Source organism: Urtica dioica, chromosome 9 (assembly GCF_054948205.1).
Source record: "Urtica dioica subsp. dioica isolate 48M chromosome 9, U.dioica_male_clone48M_v1_H2, whole genome shotgun sequence".
Taxonomy (NCBI): Eukaryota; Viridiplantae; Streptophyta; class Magnoliopsida; order Rosales; family Urticaceae; genus Urtica; species Urtica dioica.
This window is the reverse complement of record NC_142764.1, coordinates 29,550,020-29,567,549: the sequence shown is the minus strand read 5'-3', so window position 1 is coordinate 29,567,549 and position 17,530 is coordinate 29,550,020. Positions and strand designations below refer to the sequence as shown.

Genomic DNA, 17,530 nt, shown 5'->3' with positions numbered 1-17,530 from the left:
TTTTATTTAGGGTTAAATGAGAAACTTTGTGTCACTCAATGTACGACAATAGAATATTGCATGAATAGGACGGCGCATAATATATCAATGATGCAACATGATAATAATATTCATACGATACGATCAATATATATAGTAGGACACAATAATCATAATCTTATCCACCCACCAGCTAGACGTATATAGTCTACCTTCAAGGTTCTATTATTGTCTTTCTTCCTTTCAAGTAATTATATATCGAAACTCTTGAATCAAGATTGATCATTAATTTCTAAGAATGGAAAAAATAACAAATATTTTATAAAGATGGCAAATAATCCAATGCGTAATCTTAAATATTCAAGCATGAAGGTTCGAATGTCATAAAACTTATAAAAAAGAATCTAACTAATACGATAAGAGCGAAAATTGTCGAGGATTATCATTAATATTTGAAAAGCATAATAGAAGGTGAACATGAAAAGAATTAATTGTCCAAAGACACGAACTCAACCGTTTTCATCAAGTAACTGGAAAAAAGTGGATCTAGCCAAGACAAACTCACCCTTGCAAAAAAAAAAAAAAAAAAAAAAAAAAAAATTGAACGAGCACACTCAGAAAGTAGATTGAAATCTCACTTTTCATCTGCAACTGGATATTTTTAATGAAAGTCAAACGCTCTTGTCCGGCTGGATAAGTTATTCATCTAAATGGTGTTTTTTTTTTTTTTTTTTTTTTTTTCACACACACGCGCTAGTTTTTAATTCAGTGCCACCTTTCGTTAGGATATCTATTAGCTAGCAAGTATCGATCATTAGCTCATATACCTTTCAAGTCTCTAAAATCTAAATACGTCTACTTGCTCCCATTAATTAAGTCTCTAAATAAATCGTATTGATCTCATGTCTCCTAAATGGCTAAATAAATCATATATATCATCTACTTGCTCCAATTAATTTTGTCTCTAAATAAATATGTCTTTGCGTGCGATGACGGTTGACCTATTCAGTGCTTGTCTAATATATTATATATACGGAGTCTTAGCTAAAAAATTTATAATGAGAAAATGACAAAACTAATATATTTAACATAGTTGTTGTTTTAATTTTTGTGATTTTTTTTTCAAATCGTAATTAGTTATTGGGATTATTTCCGTTATAAATGAAATTGTAAATTAACAATGAATGAAATTTAATAGAACCCAAAATAATAAACAAATGTTTTCACTAAAAAAACTGATTATTAACATCTTGAAAAATATTTTTTTAATTAAATTTTAGTCATGTCTTGCGATAACTTTCGAAAACATACTAATAGCATGCGATTTCCACAATTTAATATATTAGGCTTCTTTTCACATAAATAAATTTTAAGATTCGGCATTTTAAAAAAATGACTAAAAGAAAAATTGTAAGTGAGTCATTTTTTGAGGGGACAATTTCAATAATAGTCCAATTATCATTTTATTTAAGAGAATAAGTATTGGTGTATTATCTTCCCAAAATATCTTTGGGTATTATTATGATGCTCGACTTCCAATCTCTTCTTTATTAAATACATATTTTCGCGCTTGGAAAAAAGATTAACACCAAAGAAATTTTAATGTTCATACAAGCACAATGAATCGTTAAATTACATTGTTAATATTATTAAAGATTTTGGTTAGTTTTATTAATCATTACGGTAATACTTGGTATTTTGTATTATTCTTTGTATCATTATCGCGAATATCATGTAATACATAAGCTATAGAGAATCTTTGATAACAACTTCATAGCCCTTCACCAACCGATTAACTTTCCATTTTTCCATAAAATCAATGTGCTAAATATCATATTACATCACAGAGCGTTCATCGTATTAAATTAAAATTGGTAACAATTAGTGTTAATAATATTAACCAATGCATTATCTATAAACAATAATTACGGTAAATAGTATCAACAATTACAGAATCGCGGAGACAAATACTTTGTAATATCTTTGAATTCAAATATTTGAGGGCTATTTGGAGATTTACGCCCGTCTGAATATGTTTTAGGTTTTAGTTTATGTTTGAATAAATTAGGTTTCCGTAATTTAGTTTAGGTTTTAGTTTTAAGCCATAGGTATTTTATGTTAGAATAATTTTGGGACTACTAATGTCATTAAATAAATGTGTTGGGTCATTATTAATTAAGTCAAAATTGATGTGGTCTAATTTAGAATGAAGTTTGTGACTTAAGGACATATTTGTCATGAAGTTATTATGTGGCTACCATAAGTGCTAATCTAATTTGATGATGTGCCAAATTAGAAATAAGCAATAGTTATTAGTAACTGCCTGACAGTTATTAATAACAGGGTAGGTCCCTGATTGCAGTACGTACGATAATTTCTTGTATCCCCATCAACAAGAATTCTCCAGACTCAGGCAAACTGCAATCAGAAGATCATCCCAACTCTTGGTGTTTGCAATCCATGGATTCAGGTATGCTTCCGCTATTAAGATATAGTTTGGTTTCTCTTGAATTGAATTAGGATTATTTTTTTGAGATTTAAAACCCTAACATTTTAGAAATACTTAAATACAGTGGTTTGAAATTGGCTATTCTCTTGAATAAAATGATAACGGAACTACCACTATTAAGTTTTTTTTCCCTAGTAAATCTCTCAACTACTTTACGTTATTAAGATTCAAAAAAAAAAAAAAAAAATCTATTTTACGTTACTGTTTCCTGTTTCATTTAATTTTTTCTTTGATCTTTATTGTTTCATGTAAAATAAGAGAATATCGTCTGAGAAAATTAGCGATATCCAAGAAATATCTGCAAATGAGGTACTTGTATAACTCTCCCTTGTTTAGAAACCTGAGTGATCGATCTGTTAATCTTTCCACAGTAAAGGAAAAGCTGATTAATGATAACAGTAATTACACGTGAATAACAGAGGCAGCGAATTAATCTGCGGTATAATAAATAAGCACATTTCACATATATTTGAACTCAGCTCATATAGCTATTGGAAGAATTAGTAATCATTGTTAACAATGCATCATCAGTATATTAATACAAGAGACAACACATACACAAAGACAATTAGAATTTACATCGAACATGTACGATCGCTTCGAAAAATCAACAAATAAATATGATAAATATGCATGTACATACAAATATGAACTCTACAATTTCACGGCGTTAGAAGTAGAAGCAGCACCGCAGAGCAGGCCGTTAATAACCAGGAACGAGACGACCTAAGCCAAGCCTGAAGCCCAATCCCCTGAAATAACACACAAACACACACACATTTATATATTAGTATATAGAAACAGACATGTATATAATATAAGAGAGAGAGAAAAGAGAGATAGGTACGAACGTGTGAGGGAACGAGGCCGGTGAATCCGATGTTGTATGCGATGCTTCCGTCGGGGTTGAAAAGCCCGAAGTTCCTCTCGGACGTGGGACCCGTCTTCTGATTCTCGTTGAAAAGCGCAAACACGTAAGCGCGGACCGGCTTGTTGGGCTTCAAAGGCGTTCCCTTTTTCTTGGCGAGCTTCTTTTTCAGGTTCAGATTGTACGTCCTCGCGTTCGCCAGGCTGGCACCGGCCTCGTCTTGGTCCCCTTTCGAAGCCCAGCCCGTCTCGGACACAATTACCTCCATGTCCCCGAACCCGGCCTTGCCCAGAGCCGCGTAAGTCGCGTCGATTTGCGCGTCGAACATGTTATCGTAGTGAAGCCCCGTTTTCGGATCGAGGATCCCCGCGTTTTTTCGGAACAGAGCGTAGTCGACGTCGATGGTTTTCGGGTCCGACTTGTACGCCAAGAAAGGGTACGCGTTGATGTAGAACGGGGTCCCCGTTTTCGCGAAGAATTCGAGCAAGGGTTTCATGAAAACCGCGACTTCGGGTCGAAAAATGCACGAGCTCGGCGGGTACGAGTCGTCAAAGACGGCCTCCGAGTGAGGGCTCGAGACCTCGATGGACCTCTCGAGGCCGAGCCTCTGGAGAGCCGTGTAGACGTTTTTCACGGCGGGTAACAGGACCTCCGAGAGGGTTCCGGAGCCTCCGAGGATCTCGTTTCCGACGGCGATTCCGCGGATTCGGGTCCCCGGGATGTAGGGTTGAACGTTGAGCTTGATCCAGTTCATGGCTCGATCCTCGCCCGTGCTCATCTCGACTAATAACTCGTTTGGGAGGCCCACGATAATCTCGATCCCGGACCCTTTGAAGGCCGAGAGGATTCTAGGGTTTGCGTCGTAGATTCGGACGTTTCGGATTTTCGCCGCTTTGAGGAGAGTCACTACGCTCTCCGGCGCCGGAAGGTTGTTTCCGAGCTGCCCGTAGTTCACGCCGTACGTCCCTATGAACCCCTTCGCACCTATGCGAAAAACCCAAAAAAAAAAAGCCGTTAATACATATAGTTGGTGTAACTTGTTTCGCAAGTAAGTTCGAAAAAAGAAGCCGAAGAGAGACTTACCGTCGAGAAACAAGACCGAGAAGACGAGGAAGAAGCAGAGGAATAAAGAAGAAGAGAATGACATTTGTTCAGTGGGAATATTGACTCAGAATGGGAATTCCGTTCTTTTGTTTTTGGTTGAAAAGGGAAGGGAATTATTGGGGGGACTATTAATAAAAAGTGGATATTTTTCAACGTTACATAGAGCAAAATATTCTTTGGCTTTGCTGGTCCAATGAAGGTAAGAGAAGTTACGATGCAACGAGATTCTTGACCCAAAACCAGAGATGAGAGAGAAGCCAAGAATTGCAAGCCCGTTTCGAATAGATTCTTGCTTTTGCCTCTTTCATAAAGTAATACCTTTTTCGTTAAACTTTCCATTTCCTCGATCATATGCTTTTGGGTTTGTCTCTCTATTTAAGCTTCAAGACGAGAAACAAACCACACAACCAAAATACATAATAGAGTTTAAATCTCACTAATTAAAGTCAACAACAAAAACAGCAACGTGATACAAAAGTACAACAAAAGCACAGCGAAAGCTAAATAAAAACAGCCTAGGATAATCTCTACAAGTACACAACACAGGACGCTAGAGAGCGATTGTCTTTCAAACTTCTAAAACTAATCTCCCAGCTAAAGTCTAACCATAGTTACATACAATTAATTAATTAAAAGAAGACAAAAAAAAACTAAGATGCATATAAAATCAGAATTACAGTCATCCCATGCACATAAAAAGTGTCATCCGAGAGAGATACAAACACTCGGAATATATTTTCAACAGCTCACCGGAGACGGGGCTGGGTGCGGCGGCGGAGCAACGTGCTCGACTTTTCTGTTCTCTATCACCGTTTCGACTTTCTCTTCCATCGCCGGAGCCGCTCCGGCGACCTCCTCATTCAGACTCTCGTCGACCCCGTTTTCTTTCGCCGGCTCTGGCTCGAGCTCCGGCTTCGGCTCGGGAAGCTCCTCGGTTCCTTTCTCGGCCTCGCTCGGAGGGTGTTCCGAGACCGCATCAACGAAAACATCCTCGCTCTCGTCTTTCTCATCGACGGCTATTTTCTCAGCATCTTCTTCCTTGAAGCTCTCATTCTCTCCTTCAACTGTTTCCTCGCCTTTCGCGGCATCGTCAGAGGTCTTCTCGGCTCCGGCGACCTTTCCATCGGAGCTTTCCTTCTCTCCTTTGACCGTTCCTTCTTTCTCGGCATCTTCCATGTTGACATCGGAGATCTTCTCGGCTTCGACCGATTCTTCTTTCTTCTCATCAACACCTTTCTCCGCTGTCTCTTCTTCGATGTTGACATCGGAGATCTTCTCAGCTTCGGCTCCGTTTTCGGTCTCGGCTTTCTTCTCGGGGCTTTCTTCTTTGTCTTCCTTCTTTTCTCCGTTCTCTGCGAGGGCGGCTTCGGCTTCGGCTTCGGCTTCTTTCTCCTTCTCCTTCTTGGTGATGGAAGATCTCCGGCGCTTTCTGTGGGGCTCGATCTCCGGCGGTGGCGGGGTCACTTTGGTCTTTTCGCTGATCCTGGCCGATCTCCGGGGAGTCTCGCCGGTGCTCCAATCGAACTCCGATATCGCGGGGTTTCCCGGGTGGGATTTCAGGTACTGTTCCAGCTGTTTTCTGCCGGAGATCTCTTCGCCGCTCGGAGCGATGAATACGATCTCGGTCTTCCTCGGCGACCCAGCTTTCTTCGGCACAAACTACACCCGATAAAAGAGATAGCACAACGGAGCATTTTAATATATTATAGATGACTTAAATATGCTCTTCATCAGCTAAATAGACATAAACTTATTCTCTCGTCGAGAACGGTATTATTTTTTAATTTTTGTGTACGCTTTTTATGTATAAACTAGTATCCTAATCTTCCACTCGAAAGTCTGATACAATCATATCTCTTTTTGATGGGCAAAAGAAATGGATTTTTTTTTTTTTTTTTTTTTTTTTGCAAAGAGAGTACAATTTTCCACTTATTATAATAGATAACAAACTACTGGGACTTGAAGAAGCTAGGATAAAACAAAATTCATGAAACAAAAGCCCGAAAACTGTCTAGAATATTGCAAATTCTAAAAATTGTTTTGATTTAAAGTTGTTTCTATTTCCCCTAACCAACGACAACAAGTGTCCATCGGTCACTGTTCTTCTTGAACTAAACCTAACTCAAAATCATGTAAGGATTTTGAACATTTAACTTTAGTTATCAATGGAAAATAGAGTTTAATGCAACAATTACCATTAAATAGAAGCTACCTCAAATATACAAGAGCATGAACAATAAATACCAACCAACAACAGAGCAAAATCAAAAGGCCTTAGTCTTACAGCATATTTTTGGGAAAAAGGTAGTATAAAATTTGGGGCTAATTTTAGGATAAACAAGTAAATGTAGCTATTCCCAGGAAACACTCATCCACAAGCAATTAACAATTTTTTTCCTTGAAGCAATTTCCATGAAAAAGAGAAGTATTACTATAACACCAGCCAGTAACAAACCAGAAGAAAAACCCTAAATTTGCCCCCAATTTAGCACATGAGACCAAATTTATCAAAGAAACCCTAACTGTGAGTAGTAATAATTAAGGAAACAACAGAAGAAAAACTAAACTAAAGCTACGCGAACAGCAAAAAACAAAAAAATAAAATAAAATAGTGATTTCAAGAAACATAAAAGAAAAAAAAATCGAAACTTTAAGTCCTTTTAAGCAAACCAAAAGCTAAATTACCAAAAAAATCACGGTGCAGCAAAATTAGTCACAGAAAATACTAAATTACTGAAATTTTCTATACTTATTGGTGTTTTTCAAACAGTATATAAAATAAAATAAAATAATTAAAAAAAAAAAAAAACGAACCAGTTTTTTCCAAGCAGGAGGAGCTGGGAGCTCAACAGAGACAACCTCATCCACTTTGTTCTCCATTTTTCTTTCACCTGCAAAAGCTTTCAACAAAACCAGAAATCCGAAACAAAAAAAACAGAGAATTATACACACAGACTCTTCTGGACTTCGACAAACCAGGCCTTCTCTCTCTAGAAACACTTTCTCTCTCTAAAAAAAGTGCTAGTTTTTGTGGTAAGTAGTGGTAGAAACCGTTGAGAGTGCTTTCTCTCTCTCCTCTCTCACGAAATGACTCAAACCGTCACAATATCCAATAGGCCATGATAAATTCACCGTCAGAGGCACACAACTTTTTGTCCTTTCTTTCAGATACAAGTTTTTGAAATTAAAATACTTTATTAATTAGTAATAATATAATAATAATAGAAAAGGAAAAAAATGAACACAGCGTGTTTATTTGGAAAGATAGTAGGCTAAGCCAATCTAATGATATTGCAATTTGGCAGGTAAAGCTGTTCTTTGCCTTGTAATGAACTAATCTTTTTAATATTAGAATTTAATTTTTTTTTATCGGAATTATTATTTATTTAAGAGTCTCTTTATTTAATTAGATTTGTTAGAACTTTGAAGTTTGAAGTAACTAGTTACGGAAGATAGCCACGTGTATTATGCTGGTTCGAATTTCGGATATGCTTTATTTGAAACCTCACGGCCGACATTTTATCCACGCTCCTTCGCAGCGCGTCAATTAATTGTTCACGCGCGCGTGATAAAACAACTAGAAAAAAAGTGTAATGTGAAAATGCTGAAATAATTTTTTTTTATACAAGTTATTAGCAAAATGTCATATTAATGCTGAAATAATTTTTTTTTATACAAGTTATTAGCAAAATGTCATATTAAACATTGGACTTAATACGTCTATAATTATTATCTATATTTTTTAATTTATAATTGACTACTAATGAAGAAACTTGTGAATTAAAAAAGTGATAAAATTACTACCAAATACTTTTGTTAATTTTCATATTATCAAATTAGATATTGGTATTTATAATTTCAACGTTTTATATGATTTAGCCTATACGATTTAGAATAAATAAAACTAATAAACTTTATACTTGTCAAGTAATTAGGTTTTAGCCGTTAATGTTTATTATTATTACTCACCCATGAGAAAGCAAACAAAAAGACCTTTTGTATAGCTCAATTTCCATATTCAACAGACAAAAACGGATGAACAAAAAAAAGAAATTGAGAATATAAGTAGAGAGAAGAAAGAACTCTCTTCTATAATTTTTCAAAAAAGAAAAGGTTGGATTCCACGCGCATAGAAATGTGTAGTTTATAAGTAGAGAGAAGAAAGAACTCTCTTCTATAATTTTTCAAAAAAGAAAAAGTTGGATTCCACGCGCATAGAAATGTGTAGTTTGGAATTTATCCACCTGTCACTTCTACGTGCAAAGATTTATGATAACGTTTTTATCGTTATTTTATTCTTATTTTAATAAATTATTTAAAATTTGGGTAACAGATACAACAAAACAAAGTATGATGTGGGTGATTTTTCAATTAAACTGAATTGGAAGTAAGTTTGGGATCCGACGACGACGGACGTATAACACAACACACTAAATTAACGACATTGGTGACGTCATTACTTGCCGTACTTTCAGGCACTACTTTGCCCACTACGAGTCTACGACGATCCACAACGTGTCGTTTCGGTCACGTTTTTCTATTTCCCACTTTCTCCTAGTCAGTTGGCGACACCTGTCACGTATTAATATTTAATACCTTCATGTGAAAGATACATTTGATGAGTAAATCAAATCTCGAACTACAGATATCAATAATTTTTTTTTTTATGGATTCAATTTTTTATTTTTATTTTTAAATATATGAGCTAACTATAATATAATAATTGGCAATCATGTTGTTTGACTTGTATACTTCGTATTATGGTCAGAATCAGATCTACGTTTAATAGGCTGATTAGATCCCTAGATAAGATTTGTTATGTATAGTAAAACATTTCTTAACATCGCAAATGTTACACAAACTACGTTATATATTTTTTTAAATGAATATGCGGTTGTCTTATTGAATCTTGAATAAATTACTAAATATACATCACTTCTATAGTGTGTGTGTGTGTGACAATTCTTTGATATAAGTATGCAATTTATCGGATTCTTGGCCACCGTTAAATCATAATTGATAAGGAAAAACAAAACATTAGATGAGAACTGCTGATAATATAGGCATAGGAGAATATATAGATGAAAATTCGGGTCAATGATACATATTTATTGCTTTAAAAGTCGTTACGAGAGGATTGTATTGTTAAACTTCGGTTTTGCATATATATAGTTGGCTAGTTCAAAATTAGATAATTAATATATAATTAAACTAATTGGCTCAATCGAGTTAATAAACTACTAGTGCGTCTTTATGATCAAACTTAATTAATCATAGAACGGTTTAATTGTTAAACTTCGGCTTTGCAAATCATTCTAAATTACATCAAGTTGACTGGTCCAACTATCTACTAGTTGTACTGGTTGAACTAGTTCATTTCATATATTTTAACACTGTCTCACCGACTAGTTAGACTTAGTATTGGTTGCTTCAATTGACTAAACAATATTCAGTCAACTGGTTCAACTATCTAGTAGTTGTACAAGTCGAACCAGTCTATTTCATTTAATTTAACTTTGTCCGGCCAACTACTTAGACTAAGAATTGGTTATTTCAGTTGACTAAACAATGCTCGGTTGACTGGTCCAACTATTTAATTTACTTTAACTCAGTCTATGTAGTGGACTTCAACCAGGTGCCCATATTGAGATTCTCTTAACCAATCTACTTCATTCGACTTTTTATCATAAACTGTTTCGAAAACTGTAACGAACTCTTTCAATCAATATTTAGTCGATAATTTACACTTGAAGTTCATTCGCTCTGGAATCAATCTTCAATTGGGTCGAGGAGCATCAAAAACCTACATGAATATGCCTAATGTTTTTTATTTGTAAAAAAAAAAAAGAATAGTACAATAAAATTTGATGAAAAAAAGTAGTTATGGAATTTGTATCGTCACGAGCGCCGCTTTCTTCTCCATGTTTATCTTGTGACGTTCGATCATTCTACGAAGTTGAACTCATTTCTTCTTATCTATCTCCAAATTCCATAATGCTTCTAGTAAAAAAAAAATGTAAACAACCGACCTTTTGATTCTATATTCCGTATTGCTATTCCATATTGCTTCTATTTTGATTTCTAAATATCTATATAAAAAATTACCGAACAAGTATCAAATTATGGACAGTTTACATCAAACACTTGGACATCGTTATCACCAACTTTCTAAAGAATCAAAATAGAACCTACAATGCCACCTTTTTTATTTTGGCTTGAAATCAAGACTAAACGCCGATTTCTGTTGCAGCAAATTAGTTGAGTTTAAGTGAGAGACAATAGCAGAAGAAGAAGAAACGAAAGGAGGATTGAGTGAGGGATATCTGTAGCGTCATAGAATTTTGATGAGGAAAGCAAAATGGTGGTCGACGATAGCCACTTGTAGTTGTTTCGGCACTGTTATATTCCATTTCATTTTTCAAATTTTTGGATGCCCAAAAGCCTGTGACTTGTTTGTTTTTGTGAACAGAGGTTGTAATTTTCCAAGTGGTGACTGAACTGAAGTACCTGCACCATTTGCCAGCAATCAACTAATATTATGTGATTCCCTAGCAAGGCTTTCTTCAAAACAATACACCTATACATGTAAATATTTGTGCCTTGTTTTCATTCTTGTATATCTTTGTTATGCTCATTCATACACAGGATCTGGTGGTAATTGAAATGTGAAATTGATTTTTTGACTATTAATTCAGGTTATCGACGAGTGGACAGTTCAAATCAGATCCGCCGCAGGTATTTGTTGTTCTCACGACATTGTTGCATTGTTATTATCTATGTAGACTTGAATAAACTAAATGATGCTTTGAATTAACCTGTATCGACACTGGTATATATTTATCCATGAGAATGTTGTCTTTTTTTTTTTATGGGTGTTAGGATGTGTTTGGAACCCGAATTTCGCAATTAATAAAAATGAACATTTGGAGAAAAAAAAGTAATCATTTGTATATATTTACTGTATAAAATGTAATCGTTTCCCGTTGTTTATGCAAGTAATGTTTGCTTACCAATGTATGTTTATTATTGCTCATAATTCTGATTTTTTTTAATATAAGTATGACTACTTTTTTATATGGTTTTTTTTTTTCCTGATGCAATTCCATATTAATTTGACATCTTTCAAGATTGAAATTAATTATGAATCGATGGAACAAAGTTTTGAGGTATGTATCAAGTATCAACCAAAAAAGTTGGTGCAAAAGGAAACACAATGAAAACCTATGATATTTTAATTTTGATTTCTATAAAATCGATGGAAACATGAATAAATTAATCATTTAACACGATTATTAAATAGGTTAATGGGTTAATTTAAACGCATGTGAATCAGCAAAAAAATGCTTTTCATGGTACGACAAAATAAAATGTCATTCTCATTTCACAATCCTTGGTCTGTCGTTTTTAGTCTTTTTTTTCCTATTTTTTTTTCTATAGAACTCGTCCGACACACCGGTTGATGCGTGTGACGAACTACGAATTCAATCAAATTCTGTTACGATGGCTCAGTTTCCAAAACGGAATTTTCAATTTGAAGCGAAAAATGTACTGGAACATAATTTTCTTCCGGTTTTGGATAATAAAAAAATTCTTCAAAACAAATTTGTAAATGGAATTCTGGGCATAATTTTTTCCGTTCTGGTTTCGTTTTTATTTTTATACAGTATTGATGGTCGGATATTTACCATAGAGTTTACTGTAAAAAAAAAATAAAAAAATACAGGTTATGCGCATAATTGCTATCTCACTATTGATGTTCGACTCATATTTGAACTTCATTCGATTTTATCGATGAGTCCGATTTAACTTAGCGTTCCATCTCTGTATTGAAAATTTTCAAAGTATATAAACCTGGTGGTATTAGATTAATCTCTAGAGTTAATGCAATTCTGTAATCGGGGTTCCTGTCATATATCTCGATATCGCCTCAATTTTATTCAATGAAATATAGCCATGATAATTAACTACATCGGGAAAAAGCTGGTATGCTTTTACTTACAGAAATGATTATATTAACTATAAACCCCTGGACAATGAATGACCAGTTTGCACAATAAAAAATCAAGAAAATATATTTGACAGCAAATCTGATGCTCAGAATTCCTGGTCAAGACCTACACTATTTATGAATGTTAAAGCAAAATATCATTCAGTTAACAATCCCCAAATAGAAAACGTCACAATACAAATGCCAAATTTATATATTGACCAAGAATTCAATAAGCTTAATTAAGTTGGTAAGACCATAACACTATATATATAACAAGAGCAAGAAACCTATATGAATGTCTGTAAAACAACCTTAAGCGTTGCTCAAACAGAGAGTAATGAGAAATATAGAGCTTTATCACCTTCTTCAGTATTACTATTATTAACCTTGCAAAAGTTACAAGTTACAACAACCGAAGAGCAATACAACAACGACCAATTGAATCACCATACATAATAGAGCTTCCCTTTTTAAATTGTGTAAGCTAGTCCTACTATATTATATCTATATATACATTATACAGTAGTTTTTGTTTGTACCATAATAACTTGGTCTGATTTCATCTTCTATTTGGCCTATTCCTGTCATCCCAGGCACAAGTCCAGAAGAACAAAGACATCCACACCAACACTGCAAAGAATATCTGAACTCTATCTTGAAACTTTGACAAAGATGCCTCAAACCCTGAACCTACACAAAACAACCTTCTTTATTCCCAATTGTAAATGAGACAGCTTTCACAAATCAGATTAATTCTTCTAATTTACCTGTATTTTGTTTAGCTAAAGAGCTTACGCATATAACATGTTAAAGAGTTTTAACTTCAATTATTATTATTTTTGTATTGTTATGAATAAGTTATCTCTAGAGCAATATATAATTGAATTAACAGGGATTTCAGTCCTATCGACTATTGAATGAATCGAATAAGTCTATTTCCCCATTGATACATAAATCAGACAGACACAATGTCAGGTTAGACCTAAAAATGATGAGCCAAATTTGACCGAAATCCAAGCTTAAGGCGTACCTGTTCCGCGCGGAGGTTCGGGTTTCGGGTCGGAATCAGGAAACGAGCGACCGGATTTCGCGGCGACGCGACGACGGAGAGAAAGCGGCGAAGGAAAGTTAGGGTTTTGGAGATGACAACGGCTAGTTAGACAAAGAAGATTGACCGGGGAAGAGAAGAGGAAGATATTTGGGGCTGTAATTGCGTTATTGTTGGTCGTGATTGTGTGGAGTGGCATTGAGCGAAAGAGAACCGCCATTTTTGGAATTCTTGAACCTCTTCTTTTCTTTCTATATCAGAAAATATGGTACTTTGTTGGTCTTTCTTTCTAGATGGGTTTTGTTTGGGCTAGGCTTAAAGGTCTTGAAAGAACAGCCCATTGCAGGGCAATCACATTCGGTATTTGAACAAATTACTTCCAATGCCCACTTTTGAGCTTTGATCCCAGAGTTTAATCAATTTAATACCAAGAATACCGTTATCTATGTTTTTATTCACTCTCTAACTCATACTCTGCGCTTGACATTTTTTATTTATTTCATGTTTATCTGAACTTTGACTGTCAGAGCCTTACTTTCAAGTTTCATACATCGTAATAGTATGCCTACTCTTATCTTAAGGTTTGTTTGGTGTTATTTAGATGTAGGTCGTCAATGATTTTTTATTTTTTTATTTTAATCAAAATCCAAAATTTACTTAAGATTAGTAGTAATGGAAATTCGAGAGTTAACCACTAATCCTTATAAAAATAGACAATCTTGTCCTTTTTTCCAATTAAATTCGGCTGGAGCCCAGCCTTTAAATTTCAATGAGTCATATATCTTTCGCGAATAATGTTCATGATAGGGATTTTCTATCCGATAAATACTTGTTAAGGTAAGGTATAGCGACGACTCATATTAATATACATTATTTAACAAATGAGCAGTTATTGTTTCTGAGAAAAAAAAATATATACATATATATATATATTTATATATTGCGTTATTGACTATTGTTCATAAACTGGCCTAAGATTCTCTCTGAAAAAAAAAAAACCAAAAAAATGAGGACATAATAAGAAGCCGACTATTTTTCAAGCAATTATTACTTATTATGAATACTTCAATAAACGAAGTATATATAACTATTTCAAATCGTTAAGAATTGGGGAATTTACATCATGTCATCACAAAATATGATCATCTCAAAATATCTTTCATATTCATATCACGAAACAAGAAAACGACAAACGCGGACATGCAATATATATAAATATAAATATATACATAAACAAAGCTCAATTCAATCATACGGGCATATATAGGAGCAAATAAAAAAAAGGAAAAAAAAAACAATCACAAAAGAAACACATATACCAAATATTTCAGCAAAACATAGGGCTCTCCAGGAAAAAAAAAAGAAAAAAAAAAAAGCTTCACTTAATTTCAAGGATGAAATAGCTTGTTTCCACATCGGCATTTCCAGGAGAGAAGATAATAGCTGTCGTGTTCTTGGGCGTGGGAGAGAGTTTGACTTTGGTGACGGTCAAAACGGCTCTTCTGGTGCGAAGGAATGACCAAAGTTGCCGTACAAGGCCGGCAATTAAAGCACTTGTTCGTACACCCTGGTGGTCTTGAACCCAACATCTTTGATGATGGTAATGATGATGATCTCACATCTTGATGATCAAGTCCAACTACGTAAAGATATTCGAGAGAATAAAATTGCTTAAATAAGTAGTCTATATATAGTCTATACATGAAAAAATATTAATTACTATTGATTATTGTTACCTGATTTTGGAGGTAGAAGCATGAGGGTAAAGATGAAAGCAATAGTTAGAATCTGTGTGGACATTGAAGCCATTATTATGATGATGATCGGTTCTCTCAATAATGGTCCGAAAATAGGTCTAATGAGTTACAGTGAAGAGAATAGGGTTTATTCAGAGAAAGAGAGAGAGAAAGAAAAGAACAGTTTATTTTTTAGGGTTACTACTACTATTTTCTAAGGAAAAATGATGATTAGGGTTTTTATATACATTTGTGTGTGTGTATTATAGACAAACTTTTGAGGGCTGTTTCCTTCTTAAAAGACATTTCCCCTGAGACTAGAACTTGAGCACCAATATGAAAAAGAGAGCCTTTTTCCTTTTTTTGTATTTCTTTTCTTTTTCTCTTTATAATTCACTTTGGTGTTGAAATTTTCTTTTGCCTTATGGGAAACTGTAGTTGCACAGACTCGAGGTTTTTAATAAATGTTTCAGGTGATCACTATTATTTCCATGTTCTACGCCTCAATAGATTATTTACCATGTTACCCTTATTTAATGAAATTATTCTTAACAAAATACAAACTTGTATAAAGCCTTACCGTTGTTGCACTATTTGTCAAAGAGTTGTTATTCAACGGTACTCCTAGTCTTATAGACTGTATACATGTATGTAATATAATTAATAATCTTCAGATATACGCGTTGACCAACGTGAGACTCAAAGTCCTGTGATGAATGTGCATTACTATTATTTCCTTAAAATAAACGCAGCTAAAAGATATTTTATTTTTGGAGGGAAATGTGTTTAAAACTAACAATTCTATAGAAGTTGAAATAAAAAATGGGTATAAATGCCATTATGGGTATTAGGTAAGGATATAAACATGGATGAGGATTCTTTGGCTTACTAACGCCGGTGAAAAGAAAAAAAAAATGTAAATAATTATTTAACTAACTGTTAGACAACAGTGGATATAGAAAAGAATCTAAGAAACTGACTAGCTATTCATATGTAGGCACACAGAAAATTTACAGGTGGCTTTGTCTGAACAACTATACATATAATGTATACATACACATAATTTATATCTATAAGACTGCCAAATTTCGTCTGTTTCCTCTTCCAATTTAACACCCACTACCACCAAACTCGATCATATCAAGCAAGGCGTGTATCTGTGTTTTCAATTTTTTTTATTATTGATATTCGTCTTTATATTAAATTCTCTTTCCAGAGTGATCAACAGCTTCTGTTGTGAGGCTGGTCAGAGGTTTAAGAGTTTCAAAATTAAGCAAACGAGAAATTCGTAACTGTTTGTCTCAGAATACTAACCTACAGTGAGAAACCGGAAAAAGTTTCAAACTTGGCTAAGAAGTAAGGGAATAATCGAGAAGTCTTTCTCTCTCTATTGTTCACTGATCACAAGGAACCAATAGAAAAATATATTTATATATTTTGGTGTTGAATATTATAAAAATTGATCATCTGGTAACTCTAATATGTCACGCAATTTGGAGGGAATTCGTTGGGAAGGAAACCATGACAAATTGGAAACTGTTACTTTCCAAACACAACCAAACAAATCACATGTCTAGATGAGTGTGTATATATAAACTTATTTTTTCAATGAATTATCATATCAGAAATAGCTACAATGGTTCTTGGTAGGGTCCGATCGAAAACCCTAATAAGTTATATGTAAAACAATTGCAAAATTAAAATAAAGGACATTTATAACTAAAAAAGAGAGGAGGAAATACAACATTTAGCGAGTAATAGAAATAATAAATATATAAGGAGTAAGTTGAAATCATTAAATAAATATTTTTTAATTTAAAAATATTATTCAATATATATAATATATATATGCATATCTTCACCGGAAAAATAACTAATAGGTATATGATACAATTTTTTTGCATCAATATGTATGATACATATCTATACCTTCATCTGAAAAATAGTTAATAGGTAGATACATTTTTTTTGCATCAATAAATATGATACGTAAACACCATGGACATAACCATCTAATTTTTAGAGTCCATTAGATATATAACAACATTTACAATTTCACATTGTTATATAGTCAACGTTTCGTAAATCTTATATAAATATCCACGTCCGTTTATTATTTACACGTGCAAATTGATATAAATATCCAATTTTTTTATTTCAATAAAAGGCAAAGCAGAAATATCACGTCATTTTTATGACGATTTACCTAATATTTACAAAATGTTGACTATATAACAATCTCAAATATTTTAATTGACTAGTTATACCTAATTTTTTGTAATTTTTAATGGGTTAA

The 17,530-nt window shown here is 33.9% G+C and overlaps 3 protein-coding genes across 3 annotated transcripts; all 3 read right to left on the bottom strand.

Moving 5' to 3' along the window:
- Positions 1–2,930: 2,930 nt before the first annotated feature.
- On the bottom strand, positions 2,931–4,720 carry LOC149386691 (Glycosyl hydrolase superfamily protein). Its single transcript, XM_089625261.1, has 3 exons — positions 4,440–4,720; positions 3,340–4,340; positions 2,931–3,240 (listed from the first exon to the last, which is right to left on the bottom strand). Exons 1-3 carry the CDS (start codon positions 4,501–4,503, stop codon positions 3,151–3,153), a joined length of 1,155 nt encoding a protein of 384 aa, XP_089481387.1. The 5' UTR covers positions 4,504–4,720; the 3' UTR covers positions 2,931–3,150.
- Positions 4,721–4,873: 153 nt separating this feature from the next.
- LOC149386690 (uncharacterized) lies at positions 4,874–7,590 on the bottom strand. The gene is made up of 2 exons (XM_089626545.1): positions 7,275–7,590; positions 4,874–6,119 (listed from the first exon to the last, which is right to left on the bottom strand). Exons 1-2 carry the CDS (start codon positions 7,338–7,340, stop codon positions 5,199–5,201), a joined length of 987 nt encoding a protein of 328 aa, XP_089482671.1. The 5' UTR covers positions 7,341–7,590; the 3' UTR covers positions 4,874–5,198.
- A 7,034-nt stretch (positions 7,591–14,624) lies between these two features.
- Positions 14,625–15,551, bottom strand: LOC149386689 (EPIDERMAL PATTERNING FACTOR-like protein 1). Its single transcript, XM_089627474.1, has 2 exons — positions 15,235–15,551; positions 14,625–15,137 (listed from the first exon to the last, which is right to left on the bottom strand). The coding sequence occupies exons 1-2, from the start codon at positions 15,305–15,307 to the stop codon at positions 14,887–14,889; spliced, it is 324 nt and encodes a 107-aa protein (XP_089483600.1). The 5' UTR covers positions 15,308–15,551; the 3' UTR covers positions 14,625–14,886.
- Positions 15,552–17,530: the final 1,979 nt, after the last annotated feature.